Raw genomic sequence first — 27,685 nt, forward strand, 5'->3', positions numbered from 1 at the left:
ATTCTCAGGTTGACCCCTCCCCACCCCCCGCTTTGCTCCTGCGCCCGTCGGCCGCCGGGAGGGCCAGGCTTCGGCGGGGCACCTGGAGGCCGGCATCCTGCGCTAAATCCGGGATCGGCTGTCGCAGGTGGACGGTGACGACGCCAGGTGACGATGGTCGGGCTGCACTCGACGCCGCTCCTCCTCGACGCTGTCCCCCACGTTTGCTCCTTCCGGGGCGTGGTCACCGCTGGGCACCACAGCCTCTGTGAAGGCCGTGACGCCTTGCATTACTGCAACTTACGGTGCTCACGTCAGCGGCCTCGAGGGTGAAAGGTGTTGGGTCCACGGTGAGCATCACGCCAGTGGGAACACCCGACTGACCAGTTCCGTCCTCCTCTCTCCCTGGGGTGCACCGCCAAGTGTCTGGCTGAGCCGTGAGTGAGGCGGGAGGCCCGTCTCCAGGTCCCGGAGGGCGTCTGGGACGCGGCTATCCAGGGCTGGCGCGCTGCGGGCCACCTGGGGTGGCTGTGCTCCTGCAGACAGCCTGCTGGGCACCGTGTCCCCAGACCCGTGGAGAGGAGCCTTCGCCGGGTTAAGATTCACCATTATGACCTCTCTCTGCATTCTGCCTCTCTTTTAAAATTCTGAGAAAACGCCCTGTATAAAGACTCCCCCTTTAAGAGATAACTGGGCTCTGCAGCTGTTTGCATTTTCTATTGTGAAAACCAGAAACTATCTCGTCTGTTTCAGCAGCTGTAAAATTTAGGACCAGCTCCATTTTCTGAGCTTTGCTTGCTGATCTACCTGAGCACGTATTTCCACGTTGCTTAAATGTTAAATGTATTGTGCAAAGACCGTATTTTATGGGCCTCTTCATGCCCTTTTATAAGAAAATGGAAGATAAATTTCAAAAATTAAAAAGTTATAGGTGACTATAGATACTGTGCTTAAGCATACCGTGTTATCTCCTACTAGATGTTAAAGAGATTTAACAGCTGTTGTTACAATGGATTTGGTAACTAGATGCTCGTTTTCCTTTCATCGTAGAGAACGAGATCAGTTACTGTTACATCAAGTATTTATTATGTCCTTCGAACGCTGGCTGGCAAGTCACCTGTCACTCTGCAAGGATTCAGCTGAGCTGGCTCGGCTTTGTTAGTTCATGGAGTACGACACTCATGGAGTCTCTCTACCTTCCCAAATTACATTTTAAAGCAAGAAATTATGACAACTTAAAAAAACTAAATCATGAAAATACGGTGTACAGTTTTTCCTATCTCCTGGATATTATATACTTAAAAAAAAAAGTGATATAAGAATCATTTTGAAGGAGAATTATATGTCTATCATTTAAGGTCAGTTTCCACTAATCTGAGAAAACAGATGTAATACTTCAAAGAATGAACAAAATCCAGTGAAACTCAAACTCTCTCATCTCATTGAGAAGTTACTACAAAAAAAATATGGAAAATGAGACTTCATGTTGTTGGAACGGCATGTATCAGTTGTCAATTCATAAATGAATTCCTTTTCCATATACATCTTAAGATCCGAAACTTCAGTGCCGTAAATAACACGACTGAAGAATCGTGTAGCAGTGCCTACTGTAATGTGAGATCTGTGTCGTGATTTAGAACAATACACATCAGGCGGTGAAAAAATTTATTATAAGCCAAACGCAACGACAAAGGGAAACCGAAAGCGATGTGCACATTACCGAGGTCTTCACAATAAATTGCCGCGGGCGCTCCCAGGGGGGCCGCTAATGGCAGCGCTGGGAGGAAGCCGGCGCGTCGGTCTTTGATCGTGATTTAATAAAGTCTGTCCAGTATCAAATAATATCAAAAGTCTAAAAAAACACAATGAGTTTTCATATCATGTTTATAAATTATTGTTTACATACCATAAAAAAAATAAGGTCAAAAGTGCAGTTTAAAAAAAAGTGAAAGTAGTTTTTCTTGGTAAGAACTAGAAAAAACGCCTTGTCCCAGGTAAGGAGCCATCCGAAGGCCTTTGCGGGTTCAGAGGTCTTCCGGCAACCCTCGCGACCCCGGCTGCCCACCACACGCCGCAGGGGGCACCGAGACAGAGGCAGCTCGGCACCCCGTTTGCAAACGCGACGGGAGACCCATCCGGTGAGGAGGATCACCGCGGAGAAACACGCTCACAGGCCCCCCCCCCGGGACAGACTCGACGGCTCCGCGCGCAGAGGTGCGGGACGCGGTGGTCAAGCGGGGCCGGAGGTGGGGAGTTCCGGAGCGTCTCCAGAAGGCTTCCTCTTTCTCAAGTTTTTAGTCAGACTGGCCACGGTAGAGACGTCCCAGAATTATGAAATTTTCTAGCAGAACAGAACTAAGACGAGACAGACTCAGAGGCGATAAAGCATCTACTTCTCACAGAAAACGAAGGATTCAGCGATTAAAAGGCGACGGCGTCGAGACCGGTCGGGAAGCGGCTCCGGGTCTTCGCTGGCGCTGAGCGCGGAGGCTGTGGCACTCGGACAGGCTCCAGAACGCCCCCGCGGACACACGCGCGCGACCCACGTGTGCGAACGCAGGAAACGGCGGAGTGGCCGGCTGACGGGACGAGGGGCGTCAGAGGGAGGAGCGCCGGGGGGGCCGCGTCTCGGCTGCGGGCGGCTTCCTCCTGCCGCCGAAAGGACAGGGGCCCGAGCCCGGCTCGCCACCTCCGCCTCCCGCCGCGGAAGCGGACACCGGTGCCTTGCTCCCCGGACGCCGGGCGAAGATGCCCGCCGGTGACATGGTGACATCGGGGGTTGGGGGGGCGGGGCGGGGGCGAGTTCCTCGGTGGCTGCCACGGAAACCGACCGCCCGAGGCCACACGACCTTGGTCACGGCAGGTGGCCGGGAGGCGAGGGCGCGGCCGTGACAGGGCGGGGGGCTGTCTGAGGACGGCGGGGGTGCCCTGTGGGCCGCGTGGTCGCTCGTGCGCCCCCGCAGGGGACCGTCAGAAGTCGATGGCTATGGAGGCCTGCGCGGGCTCGCCGCGGGCCCTGGCGTACATCTCGCAGGGCCTCTCCTCCATCACCCTGTCCTCCAGCGCCGGCTCGGGGCCCTCGGGCGCCTGCTTGAACGTGTAGCTGCTCTTTTTGAAGGTGCTGTTGAAGGTCTTCATGGGCTGCGGCTGAGCGAAATCGTTGCGGAAGGGGAGGTCCACGGAGCTGAGGTTGGTCCTGCTCGGCTTGACGCTGGCGGCCTGCGAGCCGCAGTGGTGGTCGTGGACGCACCGCGAGGTGGCCGATGCGCGGCGCATCTGCTGGTAGCTGTCCAGCTCCTCCGACAGGTCGGCCAGGTCCGCGGACACCTCCTTGTCCCTCAGCGAGAACAGCTCGTAGTGAGGCGGGTCGAACACCTCCTGAAACCCGGTTTTGTTGAAGGCGCTTTTGCAGGCCACCACCTTTTTCCGCGGCTGCTTCACCTGCACCAGGACGGAAATGACGAGGAGGACCAGGACCACCCCCGAGGTGATGCCGATGACCGTTCCGTGCGTTCTGGTGATCTGTTCAAACAGTCCTGCTTTCTTCTTCTCTGCAGAAAGAGAAGGAGAGACGCTGAGGCTTTCGGAATTCACCGGTGGGTCCCGTCGCGGACTGTGAGGCGTTTGTCGGGTAAAGCGCACCACAGATAGCACAATTTAAAATCGGGTTTTAAAATGAAAAATATAATAATCCCATTATGATTTCTGGTTAAACTAACCAATCCTAACCTAGCTAAATAGCTTACGAGACAGAGGACCTGGTTCTTTACTTAGGAGGCACTCGATTTGCATACAACTTGCCTATCAACTTCAGCATGTGGATACAGAAAATGCCAAAATGAACACTGTGGTTCCACCCTGCCGGGCTCTGGGCCACGGTGGGCCTGGGTCTATCCCACGGCATTTCTGCTGATGGCCACCGCTTGGGCATGCTGCCATGGCCCACTGGCTTCGAACTGATGACCTGGAGATACTCCAAGTCAAGTACTTAAGCCAGCCACACCAGGCGACGTTGACTTCATGATAAGAGGTCTATCGAACCCTTGGAGAGTCGTCAGAGGGAGACGAACTCTAGCACCAAGACGATGACCTGACCGTCACCACAGCCTTATTTATCTTTGTGGGAGTGTACGCCGGTAATGAAATGCAGGGCGTTTTACGAAATGAAAAAAAAAAGCAGTTCTCACACTGAGAATGCTTTATATTGGAGCCCGTCAGCTGATTTTTATGAAATAGTATTTCCATGTAATTAAAAAGTAACAATATTCTAGGTCTCTTTCTAAATTATTCTGAGTACAAAGTATCCTTATAACACAAACGACTAAGAAAATAAGGGCAAGAAATGTTACAACAAACACCTGAACCACTTAAGGTAAAAACAGTTTAAAAAACCCCAGCCGAAGACCTATTTTCCTTTGCCTTGGCCACATCCAGAGGTCTGGGATCCAGGGAAGGGAACGTTCCGGTGACGCGTCTCCATGCCGGCCGTGCAGCTGCTGAAGCGCGGGCAGGAGGAAGGCCGTTGTCGGCCCGTGCCGCCCCGGCCGCCGCCGCGGGGACTCACCTCTGCAGTGGTTCTCGTCCCAGGGGTACGCGCAGTTCTGAACCCCGTTGCAGACCAAGGAGTTGTTGATGCACATGCTGCTGTGGCAGAAGAAGGTGCCGCCCGTGCAGGGAGCTGCGGGAGGAGAGGAAACCGCGTTGCCGAGGACGGAGGCGCGTGGACGGCGAGTCCGCCCACTGCGGTGACGTCGGCGCTGACCCCCGAGGCCCCCCCACGAACGCGGGCCGTGCGAGCCATGCGGACGGTAAGACAGAGGCCGGCATTCGGACGCGGTGCCCCCAGCTGGGCACCCAAAGTTTGTCTTTAACGTCATGACAGAGAATGCGCACGGAAAAACGTTTCCCCAGGTCCTTACAGAGCTCGGGCACGGCCTGGCCGAGCTCCCTCGGGATGCTGCAGGGCGGGCGGGCCAGGCCGCGGCGACGCCGAACCCCTGCGCCCGGCTGGGGGCGCCTAGCGGGGCGGACGCTGGGGCCGGCGCGGCAGGGGCCCAGCGATGAGACCGCCACGCGGTCCAGCAGCCGCCCCCAGAGGACGGACAGCAGGGGCTCAGACGCGCGCCCCCGGCGTGCGCAGCGGCGTCCTCGGGGCCGGCGGGCGGCGACCGCCCCGGTGTGCCGACTGGGGGCACGGCCACAGTGCAGCGCGTGCCGACGACGGAGCATCGGACTGAGAACTCACCGCGCAACCCTGATCCACACGCCACGTCGCCAGGGACCCTGAGGCGCTGCGCCCAGTGAGGCACGCGGAGGTGCCGGAGGGCGCCGGCCGCCGGCCACTTATGCGGGCACCTGGGGAGTGAGGCTCGGAGACAGACGCAGCACAGGGGTGACCAGGCCGCGGGTCGGTGTCTCGCGAGGACAGAGCCTCCGTCTGGGCCCATGAGAATGTTCCGGAGACGGACGCCTGGTGCGATGGTTATTACTTGGATCTTACAAGTGAAAAAGGGAAAAACACCCCATTCTTTGGAATTTCAAAATAAATTTTAAAACAAGGACATGCACAGTGCACGCCACGTAGCCTTGTACTTTGCGTGAGCGGGTCCTCTGGCTGACACGCCCCCTCCACCCCCCGCCTGGCCACCCCCTGCTCCTCCCCCGAGACCCTCACGACGCTGCCCGCTCTGCCAACACCGCATCACGTTACATGTTGAATCCTAATTTAACCTATTTTATCCAGTTCACAAACAGCGGTCCGGAAAAGAGAAGCTGGTTTCGAGACAGGCTGAGTGGGGTTATAAATAGCACAGTGGCTTCTAGGTATCCTGATTGTTCTGAGCCAGGTATCATTAGCTCTTGAAGTTTATCCACAGCACATTATGTGACTGCGTTTTGATGGCTCTTTATAGCTTCAAAAGTGGTAAAAAAAAAAAAAAAAGAAGAAGAAAAAAAAAAAGGCAGGTTTTCTGCTCAGTGTTCCCCGGTGAGTAGCGGGTGGGAAGTACCCTCCGTCCCACAAGTGTTTTACAACGGCTCTCCACGTCATTTAAAGCAATTAGAAAACAGCACTGTTTTCTGGAAATACATTTTATCTGTCATTACAAACGCACTAAGCTTTGTGGACGGTCAGAGGAGAAGCGCAGCCGCTTGCAGTGTGGCTCGAAGTATCAGTTCTTCACGTGGGAGGCTGACAACGTGCATCGGTTCAAAGCTATGGAAAGGGACAAAGAGGGGAGCAAAAACGAGGCCAGTTATGAACTATTCTCGCCTTGCGGCCTGAGGACCGAGTACGTCCGCCTTCGACGTCCTGCCTGGTCACAGTGTGTGTGCGTGTGTGCGTGTGCGCATGCGTGTGAATTCCAGCTTCAGCTCTGATGGGGGTGGCAGGGTAGCTGAAAGATGGCTCTGTCCCTCAGCTGAGCCTGCAGGCCCCATGTCACGGAAAACCATGCTACGCATCGATTCTAACGAAACACCTGCTGCCGCGTTCACAGCTCTGGGCCTAGAATTTCCTGAAACGACGCCCTGTCTTGAAGGGTGAGGCAGCCCCGGGGCCGGCGCTGGCGGAGACGTCAGGCTCGACTGGTCGGTCTTCTGTTTCCTGCGCTCTCGCCAAGTTGCGCTGTTTCAGCCACGGCTGCCACCTACGACGGGCAGGCACGAAGCGCCGGTCCTGCAGGGCTAGTCCACTTACGTGACCCTCTCCCGAAATGCCCTTGCGGCCGGGGGTGGGTTCCCGGCAGCTGCAAACCACGAGCAGCTTGGAGAAGAACAAAAGTAGTTTAACAATCTGTGACCGCTCTGCGGCGACCTCGCCACGGAGCCTGAGCGCGAGGAGCCGCCGGGAACGTGGTCTCTGGCAAAGACCACGGCGGCGCCCGCAAGGGGCTCGGGATGCCGCGTAGTGGCAGGTGCCGAGGCCGTGGCTGGGCTTGGGGGCGCTGTCCCTGGTTCTGAAAGTTCTGCGGGCAAAGCGCTGTCGGACTGTGTCGCGCACTGCAGAGCGGTCGCTGGAGGTGGGAAAGGTCACGGCGAGGCTGACCTCACCGCCGCCGAGTTTCTGGGACCTGCCGCCGAGGCCCCGGCCTCAGCCCGCACCGCCCTGGCCAGGCCGCAGCGGCGGCGGCGGGGCCAGACCCACGCCAGTGGGAAGGCCGCGGCTCGCTGAGGCCCAGGCGATGGGTGGTGTCTTTTAGCGAGAAAATACTTTCAAATTAGGGTGTGCACGTGGTGTTGTTCTAACACTACTGCACACTTAATCGGCTGCAGCATAGTGTGAACGTAACTGTCACATGTCACAGGCGACCGAACGACGTGCGACTCTCTTCATTCGTGGGGGTGGCCCGGCACGAAACCCGTGAAGCCTCCGAGGTGTGTCCGTAAAACACCGTTCACGAGGTCACTAACACTCCTGAGTTCACGCCAAGTCCCCGAAACCTGCGAGGTGGTTTTATAATCACGACACGTTTCGGTTTACACTGGTCACACGGTCCGTGCCAACAGCCCCGTGCGGCTGACGGACACCAGGCTGGGAAGCGCGGGTGCAGATGCCGGTGACCGATCCACGGAAAACAGTGAGCGGCCACGGGGCTTCTCGCCAACCACATTTCTGTATCAGGCATTGATGTGCAGTCATCCGAAACAGTGAAAGCCTGGGCTTAGTTGTTTTTTTTATTTTCCAAGTCTGGCTAGTTCTCAAAAAACAAAAACAAAAACAAAAACACACTGAGCTTATATCCGTGAGGCAACCAGAGGGAGAGTTTACTCACGGAAAATCCCCATTTTCCAGGTTGGCCAGACCCCAAACCGCAGGCCTCTTCGACTCATTCTCTGGTGCTCTTCCTTCTTGCTGAGTCACCTCGTCTTTCTGATGCTGCGTCCGCAGCCCTCGAACTCCCCGTGTCACGGCCCCGGTCCCAGCCTTGCCGGCGCGGTGACCTCCGGGCCGGCCTCCGCGCCCCAACACAGCGCTGGCCACGTCGCTCTGTAGCGCAGAACCCTGCACGACGCCCCAGCGCCTGTGACAAAGTCTAAATCCAGCCTGTAACGGAGAGGCCTGTCAACTGGAGCCGTACCTGCCTTTCCCGCCTTGTCTCTGCGCCCCCTTTCCTCCCGCTACTTGTGCCCCAAATGAGCTCCGGTCCATGCCTCTGCTCGTCATAAAAACCTCGGTGAACATGTCTACCTTCTAGAATCTTCTCACCCGCAGGGACACACACAAAGCGCCTCCCCTCCAGGACCACCTGGGTCGTCACTATTACTGCCCGCTAGAAGTCACAGATATTTAATTTCCAAAAAAGCACTATTTTCTGTCCCAAACGGTCTTTGTCTCAGGCAAGCCTGTATCTGCCTCATTTGGATATAGTCACTTACATAAGTGACTATGAGATCCTTTAAGGCGGGAACCATTTCACCCAATTTTGTATCTTCACAGCAAACACAGCACTTCGTGTGATAAATGCTAATAGGAACTGTAAGGCAGGAAGGCTGTCGGGCTACATCAGCTTCCTGACCCAAGGGACCACCCAGCATCTCCCAAGGTCCTTTACGATGATGAATAAAGAGTTCAGATATGATAAATCCTGTACATACGTGGTCACCACCACCACGACTTAATCACACGGTTGGCAGCGGCGTGAGGACAGACACAGAGACCCCTGGACTGGGACAGAAGTCCCCAAGTAAACCCTCACATGTGTAGGCCGCTGACTCTGGATGAGGGTGCCAAGCCCAGTCAGCGGGTGAGGACTGTCATTTTGACAAAAGGTCCTGGGAAAACTGGACATCCACAAGCAGAAGAATGAAGCTGGACCCGTATTAAAAAAATAACTTGAAATGGGTCAGAGACCTGAACGTAAGAGCTAAAACCGTAAAACCCTCAGAAGAAAACACAGGACGCAAAGCTTCGTGACATTGCCATGATTTCTCGAACATGCCACCTAAAGCAAGACAAAGACACAAAAGTGCCTTATGCGTAAACCAGGACACGACAGACACATACACTGGGTAATTGGGGCCGGGTTTCTCCCCGTGAGATCAGGCCAAACACAGGCGGAGCCTGTTCACAGGGCCACGGAGGTGACAGAGTGACTACAGACACCGTGAGTGGCTCGCCGCAACGGGGCAGCTCGGCGAGGGCCCCGCGGCCGACGCCGGGACTCCGCGCCGCAGAACAGTGGTCGCACCGCGGAATGATGTAATCCACGTGAATAAAACGAGCATGGTAATGGGACAAAGCAGACAGCCGTGAGCTCGTGCTGGTACGGATAACTGAACAGACAGGCGAGGGACGAAGGACGAGCTCTCGCTCGCAGGTCGAGACGTGCGGAGGGAAAGACGGCAACGGATACGCCCTGCGGACGGTCGCCGCGGCGACAACCGTCACGGGCCCGAGCCACTCACGGAGGCGAAAACTAGTCAGCCCAAGGGCACCTGCACAGTCTCGAAGGGACCCGTTAATCAGAAAGGAACAAAGGCGTGACTTCACGGTGGAGACCCCCGGCGATGGCCCCGCTGGCCCCCGGGTGCCCTCCCTCCTGCGCGGGGCGCCGAGGGGCCCCGGCCGAGGACCTGCTCGCTCCACACAGAAACGCAGCGCCCCCGTGAAGTCCGCGAGGACGTGCCAGACCACCCGAAACCGACGGACGTTCTACCAAACGACCGGCCAGCTCTGAGGCCTTGCCGCGCACAGGGAGTGCCACACGTGGAGGCGGCGTGACAAGCAGATGCGTGTGGCCCCGTGACATGGGACACGTGACTGAGGTCTCCAGGTCGGTTAACCACACCGCATCTGTACGGTTTTTACAACTTTCTGGAAGCTTAAATTATTTAAAAATAAAAAGTCCAACAAAACAAAACAAAACAAAACAGACCAATCTAGAGGTCTGGCGACCGTGGTTTAGTGGACTCGTAACTATTCATCGAGCTCGATTCCTGCGAGCGACGATTATCTTTAAGTCTGCAGCCCCGAGAAGGCTCCGCTCCCCGTGGTCCCCTCCCCCGCGCACACCTCGGTGAGAGGCGGTGCTGCGCTTTATGCGTTAACGTGGAGTGTTTCACCCGGGACAGCCAGCTCCTCGGGAAGAGGGCCTCGGGCCTAGTTATTTTCCACCCTGTGACCCGCGGTCTTGTCAGAAGCCAGCGCTCAACGATTGTACCCAGCGGGAGCACCGCGCGCGAGACCCGGGCGCGGCAGGAGGGTTTGCTTACGCTCCACGAAGGACGTGAACAGCATCCTGAACCTGCTCAGCCGGCTGCCTTCGTCAGCCCACATCCGGATGACCCCCACCCCGGTTTTCAGTGTCACGTCGTTGGCCACCGTGCTGCAGAACTTGGCCTTCAGGTTCTCGATAGAGCTGCTTCCGTCGTACACGGCGACGAAGTTTCTCTTGCATTCGTTGGAGTGCTCCATCTGGTAATCCAGGAACCTCAGGTAGATCTGCAACGTCGAACACAAGACAAACGCGGCTTTTAAAGAGACGCGGGGATGTGCGGTTTCCGGTTCTATCGCCCGGCAACGCGGCAGACCGAACCGGGTTATGACGGCCGACAGGACAACGGGACAGACAGGAGGCCGGTGCCCCGGTCGTAACAGAACCGGGACCACGGGGCTGCTTCTCCGGTCGCCCCCCTGAGGGGACCGAGCACGGAGGAGCCCGAACTCTGCGTTTCGTCTCTGAAGAGAAGAAACGTCTTGCTCTACGAGGCGTCACCATCGTGTGTATTTTCCTTATTACAAAAGCAATCTCCCGGTCCGGACACACGGGGCAAATAAAGTGCGCACTCCTAATTTTATTACTCTCAGAGTCATCGCGATTAACCGGCGAGCTCCTTTTCAGTTTTTCCTCCGCATTTGCAAGCCTAAGCTCGCCTGTACGGTGCGCGCGGCCGCGGCCCCGCCACGCTGTCTTCATCGTGCAGGCGGCTCGTCACCCCCAGACGGCCGTCGCGTGCTCGCCCACGGTCCCGCCCCTGCACGCGCACCTGCGCGGCGTTAAGATCTCACCCCACGGAGAATTCCGGCCGTCTCGGGACCGCCCCGCGGGCCCCGGGGCCCGTGCGTTCTCCATCTCGTTTTCTCGGCGCCACCCTCGGTCGGCCGCTTTCCCCCTGCGCCTCGCTCTCCCACGGGGCCCGCGCGGCGAGTGTTTTTCTCGAATCTTCAGATGTCGTGCTTTTCATTTTTAGCTCCAGCGTTCCTACTGGTTCTTTTTTGTAGTTTCTGGTTCTCCGCCGAGACGCGCCGCAGCCATTTCAGGACCACCCCCCTCTCCCGCCCACCTGCGCCGCGCTGTGCGCGGCAGACGCCAAGCTTCCGTCCGCGTGCACTTGCGTTTCCACATGCTTCACTCGGGTTCACACCTGCACACTGTCCAACTACCACACCTTTCGCTGGGAGAGCGAGCATCTTCGCTTCGTCTTTATTTGAAGTTGTCAGGTTCTCCTGGACCCATCGGCGTCCGTGTGCATTTTGGAATCAGCTCGCCAAGCTCCCCAGGAAGGGTTCCGGCCCACTGCCCACGAAGCGGGAACTGAGATAAAGCGAGCATTGCCGACTTTTTGGTTTACCGCTGCATGCAAAAGTTATGTTTGTACCATACTGTCATCTATCAAGTGTGTGAGAGAATTATGTCTATATGCACAATGTACATACCTTAATTAAAAAATGCTTCACTGCTAAAAAATGCTAACCATCTGAGGTCGTAACTCTTTGCAGGTGGAGGCTCTGCCTCGACGTTGTTACTATATTAGTTGCATCCCACACGTTTTGAGATGTGGTACTTTGTTTTATCGAGTTTTAAATATGTTTGTTTTCCAACCTGATTTCTTCTCTGACCTAGCGATCATTAAGTGGCGTACTATTAAATTTCCAAACGTACGGTGCTTTAAAGTTATCTGCGGTTGCCGGTTCCCGCTTTAATCGCATTTTCTCAGAGGGTGCTCCGCCTGAGATAAGAACATGTTCGAGAACTGACGGAAAACCTGTGCGAGAGGAGCACGTTTTCTCGCCTCCCGTTTCCCCGTCCGAGGCTCTGTGCGGGGGATCCCGCAAGGGCGACGTGCGCCCCGGGCCCTTCCGCGTCGGTCTCGCGTGGCTGCGACGCCGCCTCCGCCGGCCCCCACGCCTGACGGCATCTGCACCATCGACTCGGTGTTCCGTTCACTGCTCTAGTTTACGGTTCTCCGTCTTCATTTCTACTCCGCAAGAATCACCTCCTTTCTATCTCATCCGTCATGTTGCTATAACTGTTAACTGGGTAACTCAGTTGAAAGTACGAATTAAAAGCAAAAGGCAGAAGCAGCGAGCGCCCGGTCCGATCTGTCAGTTATTTAAAACATCCTTCCCCGCGGGCCTGTCCGCCGGGAGCTCGGCCACGGGCAGAGATGGCACGGCCAGCACGGAACCGCGACGCAGCGTGCTGGCGTTTGGGGTTGGACGTCGCCGTGACCAAGATGCTCTGACTCCTCGTGACCCATTTTTCCTCGTCACAAAAACATTTTCATCCATTTGCGGTCATACTGATCAACATCTGCACTCTTCAATTAGGAATCTGCGGATTTTAAGAATCTTAAAATTCTCAAAAGAAGAGTCGTGGTAAACCGTACACTGTAGCCTGTTTAACCATCACGACGCTGAGATCTTGGGAGGCGACTAACGTGAATGCAGTGAGAGAAATTTAAGAAGCGGTGACGGCAGCTTACGCGATCAGTTAAGTACGGGCGTAAAGCAAAACGCCACGTCTACCAAGCACGTCTCACATTCTTCGCCGAAGGGGCGCGACGCGGCGTTATCTGTACCTTAGCTTTCGGAGTAGCTCTGATCGTCCAAATGCAGTCGACGGCTTGGCCGGGCTTCGTTTTTTCTTCCTGCTCCACCTGACTGGAGCGTACTATCCCATCGGCTCCCGAGAGCTCGAACTGGCAATCTGGAGAGAATGGATGAAATGCGTTCAGAGGCAGAGAAGACCGACCGAAAACGCCACGAGGAAAACAGGTAATATACTAAACCTGGGATGGGATTTAAAATACCTCCTAGGTACGTAAAGTCTGGATCTGCAACAGAAAAAAGAAGACAGTCATCGGCATTGTGCGGTATCTTGGCGTCCCTTCGCGACCTCGCGTCTTAGGTCTGATGCTACGTTTACTAACGAGACTCAACGCTTCCACGGGCGTGGCCTGCAGGCCGCCGGTTCCCGACGAGCACGTGCAGGTGCTCGCCCACAGGATCCGGGGTTTCAAAATGATCGCGTTTACGTGTGTGCTCCCGGCGTGCATTAATAACTCAGTTATGCTACCTGGAAACTCAGGACTCTGCCAAAGCAGCAGCTAGTCCACTGAGGGACGGAGGGGTTAGCAAAATGTGGGGGGCACGCCACGAAGGGGCCTCATTCAGCCTTAGGAAGGGATGAAATCCTAACATCCGCTACGGCAGGGACGGCCCTGAGACACGCGAAGTGAGGCAAGCCAGGCCCCGCTCTTCCGAAATGACGAGGACAGTCAGGTTCAGAGACAGCGAGGACCAGGGCTGGACGGGCGGGAACGAGGGGCTAGAGCTCAACGGGCGGAGCTCCCGTCGGGACAGCCGGAACGCGCTGGAGGTGAAGGTCGCACCACACTGTGAGCGTACTTAATGCCACTTAAGAGGGGTTAAGACGATGAATGTTATGTCGCACGACATTTGCCCCACGCGCGCAGAAGACGGCAGCAGCCCGTGAGGCGGGGGAGGAAGACGAGGTGATACACAGACTCTCCTGCCCCGGGAGTCAGTTCACAGAAGACTGAGAACCAACAGTTTACAGCAAGATAACCGACTTCATTAAACTGGGCGGTGTTTGATTTTTAGGAACTAAATGAATTAATGGAAGTCAAAGGTACTTTACTGTCAAAAAGATACGTTACAAAAGCTTATACATGAACCAGACCTTTGCAAACGAGTTTAGATTACCTGAAAGAAAAAAACAGACATTAAAAACAACGCCCTGAACGATTTGAATAATGTTTTTAAATATGAAAAAACAAAGTCAGGCAACTTCATATGTAAAGGTTCTTATTCTAAACAGAATAAGAATTAGCTCTATTAGCTGTACCATGAAAGCAACTTGATCTGGCTTACAGTTAAACTACAGACAAATTATAGTAAAATAAAATGCTTAGGATCCCTAGATCGTATTACATTTGCATTTTCTAGAACTTCAGAGTTGCTATATACATCATGTTTAATATTATGCCAATGAAGAGTCATGCCAGGAGGATTACGTAATATTCCGTTTTGTAAATGAGGGAACTGAGTTGGAGAGACTGTATTTTCTTAGATGATATAACAGCAAAGCCAGGGCTGGATTTGAATTCTCTAGACAGTTTTTCTTACTTTAATGTAGGTGAGGATTCCACAATTTTAGCACTAAAAGAAATGTCAAAACAAACAGGCAGTGCAGGATTAGCTGACTTATGGCTGTGTTCAGTTATTTAAAATCAAATTTACAAATTGTTTAGGAACTGGTAAATCTGGAAAAAACCTATTAATGATGATGAGAAATTAGCATTTTTTTAAATGGAATTCTCTAAGCTGCTGGTGATGCTGGTTGAGGCGGAGGCTCTTAATGGATTGCTACTTTCTGTAAGTCACAGATAATTCTGGAAGTTTTAATGCAGTAATGGCAGCGTCCTAGAGTCTTTGCCTACATATGAAGAAATTCTGACTCATCTGTCAGAGAGCTCCTGTGACTTTTGCTCCAATGCCATTTAAGATTTAAATTTCTCCACAGAGATCTCAAGTATAATTAATTGCCCCCCTAGCTGGGTTCAGTTCACTAAGTTAAAGAATTGTCTCTGAGACGTTTTCTGAATTAAGCTAAAAATCACCTCCCTAATTTTTTTCAATATGTAATTTAATAAGCATAATATAATATCTGGAATTGAAAACAATTTTAACAAGAATTGAGCACCCAATTATATACAATAAACTGCATTATAATAGGTTTTAGTCTTATTAAAGAGACATTTTAGACTAGCAATTTCTTTTCCTTTTGTGGCAATTTGGTATATATAGGCCCTATTTGGACTTTCAAATTAAGGTTTTTTTAGACACCTGGTTGTAATTTTTTAAAATTTATTTTTACTGTAGTAAAATATATATAACATAACATTTACCCTTTTAAACATTTCTCAGTGTACTGTTCAGTGGCATTTAGTACGTTTCACAATGTTGTGCAAACATCACCATCATCCATTCACACAAAAATCAAAAATAAATTTCAGTATGATCCATTCACCAGTGGTGTTCCTTGGTTATTTACCCAGATGAGTTTAAAATTTCTCCACACAAAAATGTGCATATGGATGTTCATAGCAGGTTTATTCATAATGGCTAAACCTCGGAAGCAGCCAAGACGCTCTTCGATAGAACGGATACGCAAACCGAGGTACATCCAGACAATGGAATGTTATTTAGTGTTAAAAAGAAATGAGTTCCGAGCCACAGAAAAACATGGAGGAACCTTAAATGCGTATTAGCGAGGGAAAGCAGCCGCTCTGAAAAGGCTGCATACTGTATGCTTCCAACCCTGGGACATTCTGGAAAAGGCAGAACTACGGAGACAGTTGAAAGGTCAGCGGCCGCCGGGGGCTGGGGCGGGAGGGGTGACCGGGCGAGCACACACGGCTTTTAGGGCGCTCGAAACACTGTGATGACATCGCGATGGAGTCATGTCGTTCCAGGTCTGTCCAAACCCGTGGAAATGTACGATGCCAAGAGTGAACCCCAACGCACGCTGCGGACTCTGGGTGATCGTGCTGTGCCGACAGAGTTATCGATAGGAACCAATGGGCCGCCTGGCGGGGGGGGGGGAGGGGCACGTTGATTTGGAGGCGGCTGTGTGTGGTGCGGGGAAGGGGTGCATGGGAACTGTACTTTCTGCTCGGTTTTGCTGTGAACCTAAAACTATTCCAAAAAATAGTCTATCAGGTAAGTTTCACTTTTTGAAAACGTTATCCTTTTGGCACTGAGAAGATAAATACTGAAGCAACACTTAAAAATTCCCATAATGTGTTTAGTGACAGGGGAAAAAAGGGCGACCTTGTTCAGGCAAAAAGCAGGCAATAAAGCAGGTAATATACCTGTATGTACAAGATGCTCACAGGTAAAACAAACAAAATACAGAAAAACATCTGAGGGGGTGAACGCCAAATTCTCCATGATGGTTTTTTATATATAGGGTGGTTAAGATTATGGATGTTTTTTCATTTAGATGTTTTAATTCTTTTCAATTAATACATTTCTTGCATGAAAAAAATAAAAGCAAAAGAACTGTAAACTGTTACACTAAGTTGCTTTTTCATTGTTAGTTTGTAACTCTTTGAAGACAGGAATGATACCTTGTGTGTCTTGAGTTTCCATTTCTTAAAGGGTCAATGTGACTGAATGATCCCTTTTCCAGCCTTAAGATTCTACAATCAGAGCGAGGCCCAACCACGGAACAAGACAATTTCGTTACCTGGAATAAATGAGTATTTTGCTCGAAATCCCAGTCCTTCAAGCTCTTCATCAGAACTGAACTTCACCCACATGAACCTCCCCGTCGATCTAATCAACGGGGGGCTCTTCACGCCGCAGAAGCGATCTATGAGTGGCGAGAAGCCGAACGGCCCGTCGCGAACTTCCAGGTGGTCGAAGCGACATTCGAACGACGGCTCTATGTAAAAGTGCTCGTCGAAGGTCAACTCTACCCTCTGACGTGGAGCGGCTAGAAGGTAAGAAGAGGGAGCAGATGAGGGCGGGGCCGGCCAGCCGAGGCCTGGCGCTGCGTGATGGGCGCCACGGTCAGGTTCACGAGGGGCGTCGCGGGTCACCAAGCAACGACGACGGCGCTGCTCTGCGGCCCGGCGTGATCTTTCCCTTCCGCCCGGGCTACTTATCGGATTAGTCCGCTGGACTTCACGGGTCACTGCGGGAGGCGGGAAGCTAACGCTTGGTTCACGAGACACGGTGCATCTCACGAGAGGAACAGCCAGGGCGGCTGCGGACCCGCATCCTCCCGCGGGCCCGTGAGGGATGCCGGCGTCCGCGTCTCCAGAGAGGCCTCCCGCCTCCCGCCGCGTCTCGCTGAATCGCGCCTTAGGAGATTCAGAACCCCTGCGTTATTTCGACTACTGCACCTTGTTAATGTGCTCAGTATTCCAAGATATTTATTTATCATCACCAGAGTCTAATTCAAATACGCGTTTAATCCTGTTCAAATGGGTTAAAACAGGGAACTTTACCAATGCATTCAGTTCCTATAATTAAGTAAAAATTCATTCGGTAGGAGACAGAAATGGGTCAAATACCTTCCAAAATGTAGACGCACTCCTTGTTGGGCGGGTACGAGTCAGGGTAATTAGGCGAAGCGAAATGTCCCCCATTGCTGGTTCGAACCCAGATGCCACACTGGGTCGTGGGCACGTGCCTGATTCCGATGTTTTGTCCATCTGAGGAAACAGCATTTCAAACGTCCATTACGACAGCAGAGAACAGCATTCTCTTCCCCAACTCCCCAAAGAACTGCCCACTCTGCTACACACACACACGCCCACACACACGCGCGCACACACACGCTCACACACACATGCTCACACACGCACACACACGCACACACGCGCGCGCACACGCACACATGCGCGCGCACACGCACACGTTCACACACGCGCGCGCACACGCACACACACGCACACACACACACACTTGTGAGAACCACCGCCAAGTGCAGCGTGACGGACTGAAGCCGGAGTGGAAGAAGGTGGCGGTGGAGGCCGCGATTCGGGGGGCGCTGCCGCCGGGGGACGAGCCCGCCACGCCGATGGGCAGGGACGGGAGACGCTCGGCCGTCGCGGGGGCCAAACCGAGGGGGAGAATCGGGTACGCCAGGAAAGCCCCGTGGAACTCTGCCGGGGCGTAAACGAACGGGGTCCCGGCAGCTTGTCACGGCGACGGCCTCTCTCTTGGTTCACGAGTCAAGCCAAGACTCACGGATCGCACGGGCGTTTCCCCGAGCGACCGTGGCCCTGACGCGCCTCGCTGTGCTCCTCCCTCGGGACCTGCTTCGACAGCAGCAGGCGAGCTTTTCTGAAGGACGCAGAGGCAGGCGGTAGGGGCGACGGCGACAGCCAGCGGCACCAGGAGGCGGGGTGACGGCGGGAATGGGGGTGCCGAGGAGGCGAGTCTTGCCTACAGACCTCCTTAGAGCCGATTCCGGCGCCAAGGCCCGCCCTGCCCCACCGAGCTTCCTGGCCGCGGCTGCCACTGTGCTGGAAACGAGACTCTTCCCTCGCAGAAGGGAAAGTGGGTGCCAGGCACAGCCAGGGGTGCAGACGCCGACCCGAGAGCAGGGAGACTGGGTGGCACTGACGAACCCCACGACGACCCCGCCCCCCGCAACTCCCCCGAGGTCTCCTGGTCACATGGGGGGGGGTCTCTCGGCAGGAAGCGGAGAGCTGCTCTGGGGAATCTAGTGAGCCCGAAGAAGAAGACCCAACAGTGCGGACAAGGGGGTTTGCCTGTGTCGGGCCCCTGGGCAGTGGGGCCACAGCCGGCAGCCCCCCCGACTCGCAGACGGCGAGTGGCCAGAGGTGAGTGTCCCCCTTCTGAACACAAGCAGACATCCAGAGGTCTCCAGACATCTGAGGAAAGCCTCTGCTATGAACGAAAGATGAAAAACGAATCAGAAAGAGCACCCGAGGAATCAGAATTACGTAAGAAAAATATATTTTAAAAACACCGGTAATGGCCACGCTAAACAAAACCATCGTTTCATCTCCTCAGAGAAAAAGAGAGTCTACCCACAAAATAGGAACATGGGTACAAGGACACTTAGAAACTGTACCAAGGAAAAAGGAAAGCTTCTAAAAATAGAAATGAAACACGGAGTGGAGAGTCGAGAGCAGAGCTTTGCAGACCAAGGCCCGAGCACGGGCTGAGCGGCCCGCGGCCGGCCACCCGCGAATCTGCAGGACGCCCACGGGCAGTCGCCCACGCCGCCCTCTGCTGCGAGGGGGGAGGAGGAGGAAACGGGAGAGGAGAGTTTCCCAGCTGAAAGGCGAGCTTTTCACATTGCGACGGCTCAGCGGAAACCCTACTGTGAGTCCTGAACACGGACGGAACCGGAATCGGGATGTCGCCGTCCCCAACGGGGTGGCGCAGATGGCAGGTCCAGGGACAGTCGCACGCAGCTGGGGTGGAGGGTGCGCGGGCTGAATCCTCACCTCCCACGGCGGGAGAGCCTCGCGCACACTTACATCCTAGGTGACTCAGCGGTGTCAGGAAGCGAGTTAGTTAGCACCATGTGGGGACACAGACCCCCGGCTGGGGGCGGGGTCGGCAGGACGGGGGCCTGAGTTTCCCTGACTTTTCAGAGTGCCTGGACTTCTGTCCCGTGGACGTATAACTCTGATGGAGATGAAAGACAGATCCAGCTCTGTAAGAAACGTGCTGAAGTCCGACATGAAAATCTGGTTCAAAAGTCATACTAGCAGATCTGCTGTCACAAACAGGGACAATTGGGCAGGTCCAGGGGGCGCCGAATGAGATGCTGATGGAGACGTTTCATTTGTCTACACTGGCAAAATGGATTTTTATTGTTGCTTCGTGATAAAGCATCAACCTCGTTTAATTTTTGGACAAAATCCATGGGGTGTGTGTGTGTTTGTGTGTGCGTGTGTGTTAGCAGCTACTCGTGCTGCCAATTTTTAAAATGCTTTGGGGCAGGACTTTACATCAACGACTGACTCGCGTTAACCGCTGCTGAACCCAGTTACGTCGAGGCCGACAGGGAGACAGGAAGCCTTAGGTCACTAAGCAGCCCAGAGGGATTGCGGGAACAGTCCCCCGAAGTCGTAACCCTTTCAAATAAGCCGTCCCTACCCTGCGCACGCGGCGCGGCTCACCTTGGGTCTTCTGGGCCACGGCGATCCCTTCCACGACCAGCACCGTTACCAACAGCACTAGAGAAATAACAGAAAAGAGACGTTAAAACACTGAATCCACGTCTCGCTAAGTTTACCAGGACAATCAGATGACCAAAATAGATGAATCGGACCACTCGGTGTTGCTAACGGTCACTCTATGGACGTTCAAGGGTTAAACGTTACATGCGGATGAACTATTCGACGCCTGGGTCGACCCAACAAAACACACCACTGACGTCGCCGGTAAACACGCTCGTTTGCACAGCCCTAATGGTACCCGGCACTTACAGCATCTTTTCGGTTTAAGATGGACTAAGGGACACCTTTATTTTCTGGCAACACGTTTTGCTGAGCCCGATCACGCCTACGTGTACTGTACGGCATCTCAAAGAGCGGACGTGCGAATGGCCAGCCCCGCAATGCGCATGTCAGTAAAAACTCAACGACGTTCCCGACTTTCGTGAGCCCTTGTAATAAAGATGGAAGCAAGGGGGCAGCAGCGCCCCAGAAACCGATGGGGCGCTCCCCGGCTCCTCCTCACCACAGACGCTGCAGTGAGGCCAGGATGCTCCCTGCGCGCCCCCCGGCCCCAAGCCGGACACGTCTAAGACCTAGTCGTCACACTGAATTGTTTCAGGTCTTGAAGATTCTCCTAAGCCTCCAATTTTTATGGACGGCGCACGGCTGTCTTCCGCTCTCCCGCTGCCCCGAAGCCCCGAGCTGGCCCGGAGTGGCCCGGAGTCCCCAGCGCCTGCCCGAGGGCGGCCCGCAGCACTTCGGGGTCGGGCCTCGCGGCGCTGGCCGGGTCTGGCTGGGCCGTGCGCCGCCGTGGGGCCTCTCGGCTCCGTGTGCTTTGTGTGCGAAACAGGGGTGTGGCAAACCGCGCCGCCCTCACGCGGCTGTCACCGGGGCTCGGCGCTGTGCCGCGCAGGGCGCTCTTCGCGTGCTAGGCGTGCGGCTAACTAAAGGACAGACGCGAGGACAAACCGCCGCCCTCACGGAATCGGGCCGCTGTCAAAGGTCCAGCACGAGGCGAAGAGGCACCGAAGGGTCACACGCGACGCACGAGGTCACGAGGTGGCTGAGACGGGACCTCCCCCGCACCCTCCCCCCCTGCGGCTAAGAGGAACAGAGCGGGGACAAAGCCAGAAGGGGAAAGTGGGCTCTGCCTGGACCTCAGAGGCCCTCGGCCCAGGCGCGGGGGAAGGAGGCAGCTCACACAATCGGAGATGTGCGTGAACCCCCTGGCGGCATGCCGAGGGGTCTGGACCTGTAGGGGGCAGCCCCCGGGGGGCGGGTGGGGGGGGCGGTCTACAGCAGTGACGTCGCCACGTCCTCGTTTCAGGCCGGCCACCCTGACTCCTGTGCGGCGCCTGCGCTTTAAGAGGAGAAGGCCCTTTGGGAAGAAGCCTGACGAGGCCTCGAGGCGGAGTGCAGCTGGGAGGCGGGAAGGGGAAGTTCAGACGCAGTCGGCCGAGGCCGGTGACTGGCATCGCGGAGCGGGGAGGCGGCGGCCTGTTAAGCGGCCACGCCATGACTCACCCGGCCTGTGCCGAGCGGCTGCCGCCCGGTCCCCGGGGGGCTGCAGCCTGCGGCCTCGCCCTCCGACCTCTCTGCCTTCGGCTCCTGTGCCCTGGCTGACCTGCCTCCCGGCCACGGCTCCGCCTTCCTGCCACGGGTCCTGCTGCCACGTCACGTGACACGAACAACCCCTTCTGCAAACTCTTGGCATCTTTGTGCTGGGTCAGAGTTAGAGGCGTTAAGAAACAAAAAAAACAAAACCCCAGAAGATTTACGATCACAGAGAAAACGCAGGGCCGTGTCGGATATCTGAGGCTCCATCTGCGTCCGGTTGGAGGACACCGTCCGCCGAGGCCCGGCAGGCGGTCAGCGCCCCGCGCACCCTGTCCCCGTGGGCCCCGGCCGCGGCGTCCATGATGCACGGCGCACACGTGCGCACACAGCCAGGCGGGCACGTGAGAAACCCGCAAACGGAAACCGGGAGAGCCGCGCGACCACGGCGGGAAGACGAGCCGCGCCGGGGAGCCGAGCGTTTCGGCTGTGCGAGACACTCTGACTTCCGAACCTGCACCGAGCACACGGCGAAGGCAGACGCGTCACGGCAACGACAACATCACGAGACCACGTGAACCTACCGGTCTTTAATACGCGCTTGGAAGGCTGCTCATAACCGACTCGTGCCCAAGTTTAAAAAACTTGGCAACTCAATCGGCCGCACGTGCGGGCCGCGACGCCCACCGATCGCTCCGGGGTCTGCGCCGCGAGCGCAGCTCCCTCCGGGCCGTGCGACGGCATCGCCGCGAGTCGCCGCCACGGTGAACCGAAGCCCCGCAATGCCCAACGCGGGGACTGTTCGGTGCTGTGGCGCGCTGTCCCGGCCTGGGTCCCCGCCGGCCCAGCGCTGGCCGGGACACAGGGAGCTGACGGCTGTCGGCTAAGCGGGGGCACGGCCCTCCCAGCAGGCCTCCGCCAGGCGTGGGCCCCGTGCCGCCGGGTCTGCAGCTCCCAGGCACCGGTGTGCGGCACCATCGCGGTGGGGCGCGGGCCTTCCCGGGATGGGAGCGTGTGGGGCGGGGCTCGAGAACCCGCATTTGAACGCGGTCCCCGGCGACGCCGAGGCTGCTGGCCCTGGGACCATGACGGTGCACGGACAGACAGACACGGAGGCCGCCCGGCTCTCCTCTGGGGACGGACGGGCGCGCGGGGATGGCCCGGCAGGGGGCGGGCGGGAGGAGGCGCGAGTGGGTTGCGGGAATGCTGGCGCCGCCCCCGCCTGTTCACGCCGCCCCCGCACATGCCCCCTCTCCGCGGGCCCGCGGCTGCCCCGCACGCCCCTGCGCTTCCGCACAGCCACCCTCACTCCGCCGAAAGCTGCTCCTCCCGGGAGCTCTGCCCGGGTCAATCCTACTCGACAGCGCCCAGACTTTTCCGTTCCGTGACTACACAACTGCTGTGCCTGGCTGTGTATCCTTCGCTGGCCTGCTCATTCCCGTAGAATAGACCCGAGGTTTGGTGGGAAAGACGGAACACCTCGACCGGCGGTTTCCACACGACGGAGAACACCTCTCCGTCAGGTGACGCTCGGGGTAAGTCGTCAGGCGCTAGCGCGAACGCGGCACTGTCACCAGGGCCCGGCCCTCGTCCTGGCTGACGGGTCGGCTGTGTGTGACTCTCACGTCCGAGGTCGGCCCCCGGCACAATGTGGATGCTGGCGCTCCGGCCATCACATCTGCATCGCAGCTACCGGGCGGGCCTGCCTTGGAGGCACCGAGAGAGAAGGAAGGACCCGGGGCCCTCCTGCTGCCTTAAAAACGCTGGCCCAGACTTCAGAATAAAAAGTTTAACCCAACACAAACATCGCGGCTTCCCCAAAGCGCACGGATCTGAGGGGCCGGACTCAGAGGGCTCCGGGAGGCTGGAAGGGGCACTGGGGGTGGCTGACTTCCCGCCACGGCCGCCCACAGTCCGCTCTGAGCTCAGCGGCCAGCAGGCCTTTCAAGATGACCCCGCCAGTGGAGTCTCCACGCATCTGGGCCAAGTCCAAGCCCCCTGCCCCGACTTCAGAGGTCCTGCGAGGTGGGGCCTGAGCACCCCTCTGAGACCATCCGACTGCCCCCTCGGGCTCGGCGGGCCCCGTCCTGCCAGGCTAGCTGCCGCCTACGTCTCTGCGTGGCTGGCTCCTGCCTGTCATTCAGGTCACATGCCCCCCCCGCCCCCCTACAGAAGCCTGACGCTTTCTCCTCCGTCCTGCTGCATCGTATAAACAGCATTTCAGTCGTCACCTGTGTTACCTGGTGTTTTCTTGCCTGTTTATCCATCTCTGCCCGGGAGAAAGAGGGGCCCAGCCTGCTGATGCATGGACGCACCTCCAGTGACCGGAAGCTCGCCCGGCCCACGGCCACGCTCCGTCCAAGCTGCGTGGCCACCGGCAGTGACCGAGCACCGCCCGCCCGACCTGCGCTGCAGCCGAGGCACCCGGCGCGGAGAGCCCGGCCCTGACAGCTGACCCAGCTCCTTTCCATCGGAGCCTAAATCAGGGACAGGAAGAGAACCGACTGCTCTTTTCGGGGGCTCGGCCGCCAGTCTCTTCTCGAGCTGGCTCGAGCTGCCTTGGCCGGCAGTGGGATGCGCCCCCGGCGAAGCCTTCCCGTCTCAAGCATCTCAGCGTAAACACGGGGTGTGCCGGCCTCTCGGGGGACACCAGCACGTGACCGCGCCCAGGTGGGCTCCCTGCTCCTTCCTGGTCTCATTCGAGTCCATGCTCTACTTTAGGTCCCAGCAACTTGTTTTCGATGAACTGCGTGCCCGAGAAGAAAAAAGTCCCCAAATTTAATCAAACTTGATTTTAACTTGTTGAGAAAGAAGGCATGTCTTGGTGAACTCGGGGCCCCTCCAGCGACATACCCGGGTCCCACTCCCGGTCCCTTGGTAAGGGGCAGGGGCTGTGGCAGCACGTGACGGCCTCGTCGTGAGCGATGCCCCTCGCGGGGCCGTCTCGTGGGCTCTAATCGCACGGGAGTCTCCCTCAGACGCCCGCAGCCGCGCCTGTCACCTTGCACGCGGCCGGGTCACGCTGCAGAGAGCCCGACGCCCCCTCACCCACCCGCACTGTGACTCCCACACGTCACTCAGGCCCGCTTGAGCCGACGCACTTTGATGCCATCTCAGACAGGAAGCCTTGAACTTCCAGACTAGCACCTGAGGCTGTTCTCAGCGACCACGCAGAGGACACGTTGCAAGCATCAGCTGCCCAGGGCCCTTCTGAGCAGCCATGGAGAGGGCGAGGGGCCCCCCAACCCGAGGGACATCCCCCCCATGCGTCTGGAAACCTCTGGGTTGGGTCACCCCTTAGGGGTCCATTTCCGGCTCAAAGACTGTAGATACCGGGGTCACACAGGGTTGACATAATTGTTTTATATCAACAATCGCTCTGCAGGAACATAGTTTTAAGGATGGTAGGAGGTTCCGCTGAACCGGTAGGAACCAAGAGCAGAACCTGGATTACCATTTTCAAATTTCGGATGTGAAACTTTACCGATAGTCTTTTTTCTCTTATACCAGAACGGACTGAAAGCGGCTCTCACAGGACTTCATTCTGTAATAATGCACCAGCGTGCATGCCACAGGACTGAATGAGTCCGGTTTTTTAAAACGCAGACAAACTGGGTTCTACTCGAGGACTGACTATAATCAAGGCGTTGTTTCATCAGGCTTTTTGACTGTCAGTATTTAAACGTTTTCTCCCACTCCTGGTGGTGGGGAAGCTGAAGAGTTGTTTTTAACAAGGCCGTGTTTAAAAACCTCCCCAGTAATGAGATGACTTCTCGGTACTATACGGATTTCTGTGTAGCTTACTTTCTTGGATGAGGCTTTAGAATAAAGGACAGGAGTTAGAATTTGTCACAGTCGCAGATATGATTTTTCAACTGCCAAGGGATATTTATGCTCCAACACACAGTTTATACAGATTTAAATATAACCGAGTCAAACAGGGTCCCCCTGCAGCCGGTGCGTGGAATGAGCAGAAAGACGAGGGTTTACAATCCCCGTGGAACAGTTCGTGTGACATGATGCTTCCCTAACTTTGACAGAAGGCAAGTCAGATGTTAAAGGCCTGCAGCGATCGCCAACTATTCAAAGTGAATTATTTACTTTTAGCCACATGAGGAAGGTTTACAAAGCCCCGTGGAGCTGGGCTTGCGTTCCCACTGCTGAGAGGAGAATGAAAAAGAATCCAGGGCACCCTGCGGAAAATCCCCTTCCCCCGGCAAGCTCCCGCACTCGCCGTGGCCTGTGGCCGACCACGACATTCCGAGCGGGGCCTTCTGTGGGAAGTGCGTGTGACTCGGAGTGTGAGAGGAACGGCCTCCGACCAGAAGCCTTCTGTGCTGAAGCGGCTTCACCTTGCAGGGGACTCGTCCACGCTCCGGTGCACACAAGGACTGCGGCGCAGGAAAAGGCCAGCTCGTTGGAAAAGATCATCTTTTTAGCTTGAAAACATGGGTTTTTGTATAGGTAACGTACACGTTTGGTTAAAAAACAAACAAACAAACAAAAAAAACCAAGGGACGCAAACGGGTGTGCGGAGCAGTCATCTGCCTGCAGCTTCCCTTCTCCGAAGCGACTTCTGCCCGTTTCCTGACTCTTTCCACACCAACATTTCCATCTTCGCAAGCCCTTGAGAAGCCTTAAAAGTAGCTTCCCTTCTGACCGGTAAGCCCACAACAACAACAACAACAACAACAACAACGACCACGACGACGACAGCAATTTAGCCTGAGCTTTGGAAATACTCCAGCATGAAAAAGATAATGCAGCTTGGGTAACAGCGGAAGGAAAGCGGGGGACTGCGCCGCTCCGGCTGCCGGGGCCGCGGCGCCCCTGACCTTCGGGGCTTCGGGGCTGCGGGGCCTCCGGCCCGCCCGGCTGGGCTCTCCGAGTTGCGCAGGCAGCTGCACCGCGGGGCTGCGGGCTTCTCCCCGGGGGGCTGTCGCACAGGCTGTCACAACGACGGTGACAAACCCGCCGCGGCCAGAGCCACGAAGACCCGCAGGTGCGCGGTCAGACCTGCACCGGGCCCGCTTCGTCTGAAGGAGCAAGAGGAAACCTCCGTTTCCCAGCGACGGCGGCGCAAGTTCGGAGTCGCGGACAGGAAGCCCCGGGAAGACGACTCCAGCGTTCACACATCTTTACAAGGCGGGGGACCCGCTCCGGCTGGATCGCCCGGGGCGAGCGCGCCCTGGGTTCCCGTGGCGCGACCTGCGTGCGGCCGGACCGCGGGCGGCGACGCGCGTTAAACCGCGGAAATCTCGGTTACGAATCTGGGGGTGTCGAGGGAGGACATTCGTCCGGCTGAAGTTTAAGCGCGGAGCTGCGCCGCGTTTCCCAGGGGCCCTCGCCAGGGGGGAGCGTGGGCCCGGCCGGGAGGCAACGCCATCTGTCCCCGCGCGCGGTGCACGCGCCGCAGGTCGGCGGGGCGGCGCGGTTCCCCGGCGCCCGGTCTGCGTCGCCGGCCTCCGGGAGCGGGGGCCGCGGCCGATCCGCGCGAGTTTCGGAAGCAACTTTGCGTCCCGGCGCGGCCGCTCGGCCCCGCTCAGCCCCGCACACGCCGCTGGCCCCGCGCCGGCCCGGCAGCGGCGAGGCGGCGGGGCGCGGGGACAGCGGGGCGCGGGCCGAGGTCCCGGGCGGCGCCGCCCGCAGCGGTGCCGCAGCCGCGGCAGGTGGGGCGCGGGGGGGCGCGCAGGCCGCTCGGCGCCGCCCCCGGGGGCTGCGGGGGGCAAGGTGTCACCGAGCGACACGGACCACCGCGCCGGCCGCGGTGGGGGGCGCCGGACTGCGCCCCGACTTCGCAGGGCGGCGCGCGGGGGGGCGAGCGCGGGGCCCCGGCGCGGGCGGCGGGGCGGCGCCGGGCGCGCGGGCTCCGCGCTCGGCTCGCAGACAAAGGCGCGGGACGGGGCGCGGCGCGGCCCGCAGGGGGCGCTTACCTTTGAGCACCGAGCACAGCTGCTCCAGGGCCATGGTCCCGGCGGCGGGCGCGGCGCGAGGGGCCCCGGCGGCGGCGGCGACGCGGCGGCGACGCGCGGCGCTCACGGCCCGGCGCGGCGGCCGCCCCGCTCCGGCCCCATCGCGGCCCCCGCGCGGCCTCCCCGCGCGCTGCGCTCAGGCCCCGCGGCGCGCCATCCCCGCGCCCCCCGGCGGGCGCCGCTGCCCGAGGCCCCCGACGGCCGCCGCCTCCGGCCCCGCG

General features: G+C 57.1%; 1 protein-coding gene across 3 annotated transcripts; it reads right to left on the bottom strand.

The window, feature by feature from the left end:
* Window positions 1-1,627: 1,627 nt before the first annotated feature.
* NETO2 (neuropilin and tolloid like 2) lies at window positions 1,628-27,564 on the bottom strand. 3 transcript variants are annotated; one of them, XM_016147639.2, is made up of 9 exons: window positions 27,426-27,564; window positions 19,900-19,956; window positions 17,308-17,448; window positions 16,476-16,724; window positions 13,012-13,035; window positions 12,781-12,908; window positions 10,192-10,420; window positions 4,544-4,657; window positions 1,628-3,530 (listed from the first exon to the last, which is right to left on the bottom strand). In XM_016147639.2, exons 1-9 carry the CDS (start codon window positions 27,457-27,459, stop codon window positions 2,950-2,952), a joined length of 1,557 nt encoding a protein of 518 aa, XP_016003125.1. In that variant the 5' UTR covers window positions 27,460-27,564; the 3' UTR covers window positions 1,628-2,949. The 3 variants fall into 3 exon arrangements, with proteins under 3 accessions (XP_016003125.1, XP_016003124.1, XP_016003126.1); XM_016147638.2 differs by having other exon boundaries at window positions 12,991-13,035; XM_016147640.2 differs by lacking the exon at window positions 13,012-13,035.
* Between the last annotated feature and the right edge of the window lie 121 nt (window positions 27,565-27,685).

Source organism: Rousettus aegyptiacus, unplaced genomic scaffold (genome assembly GCF_014176215.1).
Source record: "Rousettus aegyptiacus isolate mRouAeg1 unplaced genomic scaffold, mRouAeg1.p scaffold_m13_p_14, whole genome shotgun sequence".
NCBI classification, from domain to species: Eukaryota; Metazoa; Chordata; class Mammalia; order Chiroptera; family Pteropodidae; genus Rousettus; species Rousettus aegyptiacus.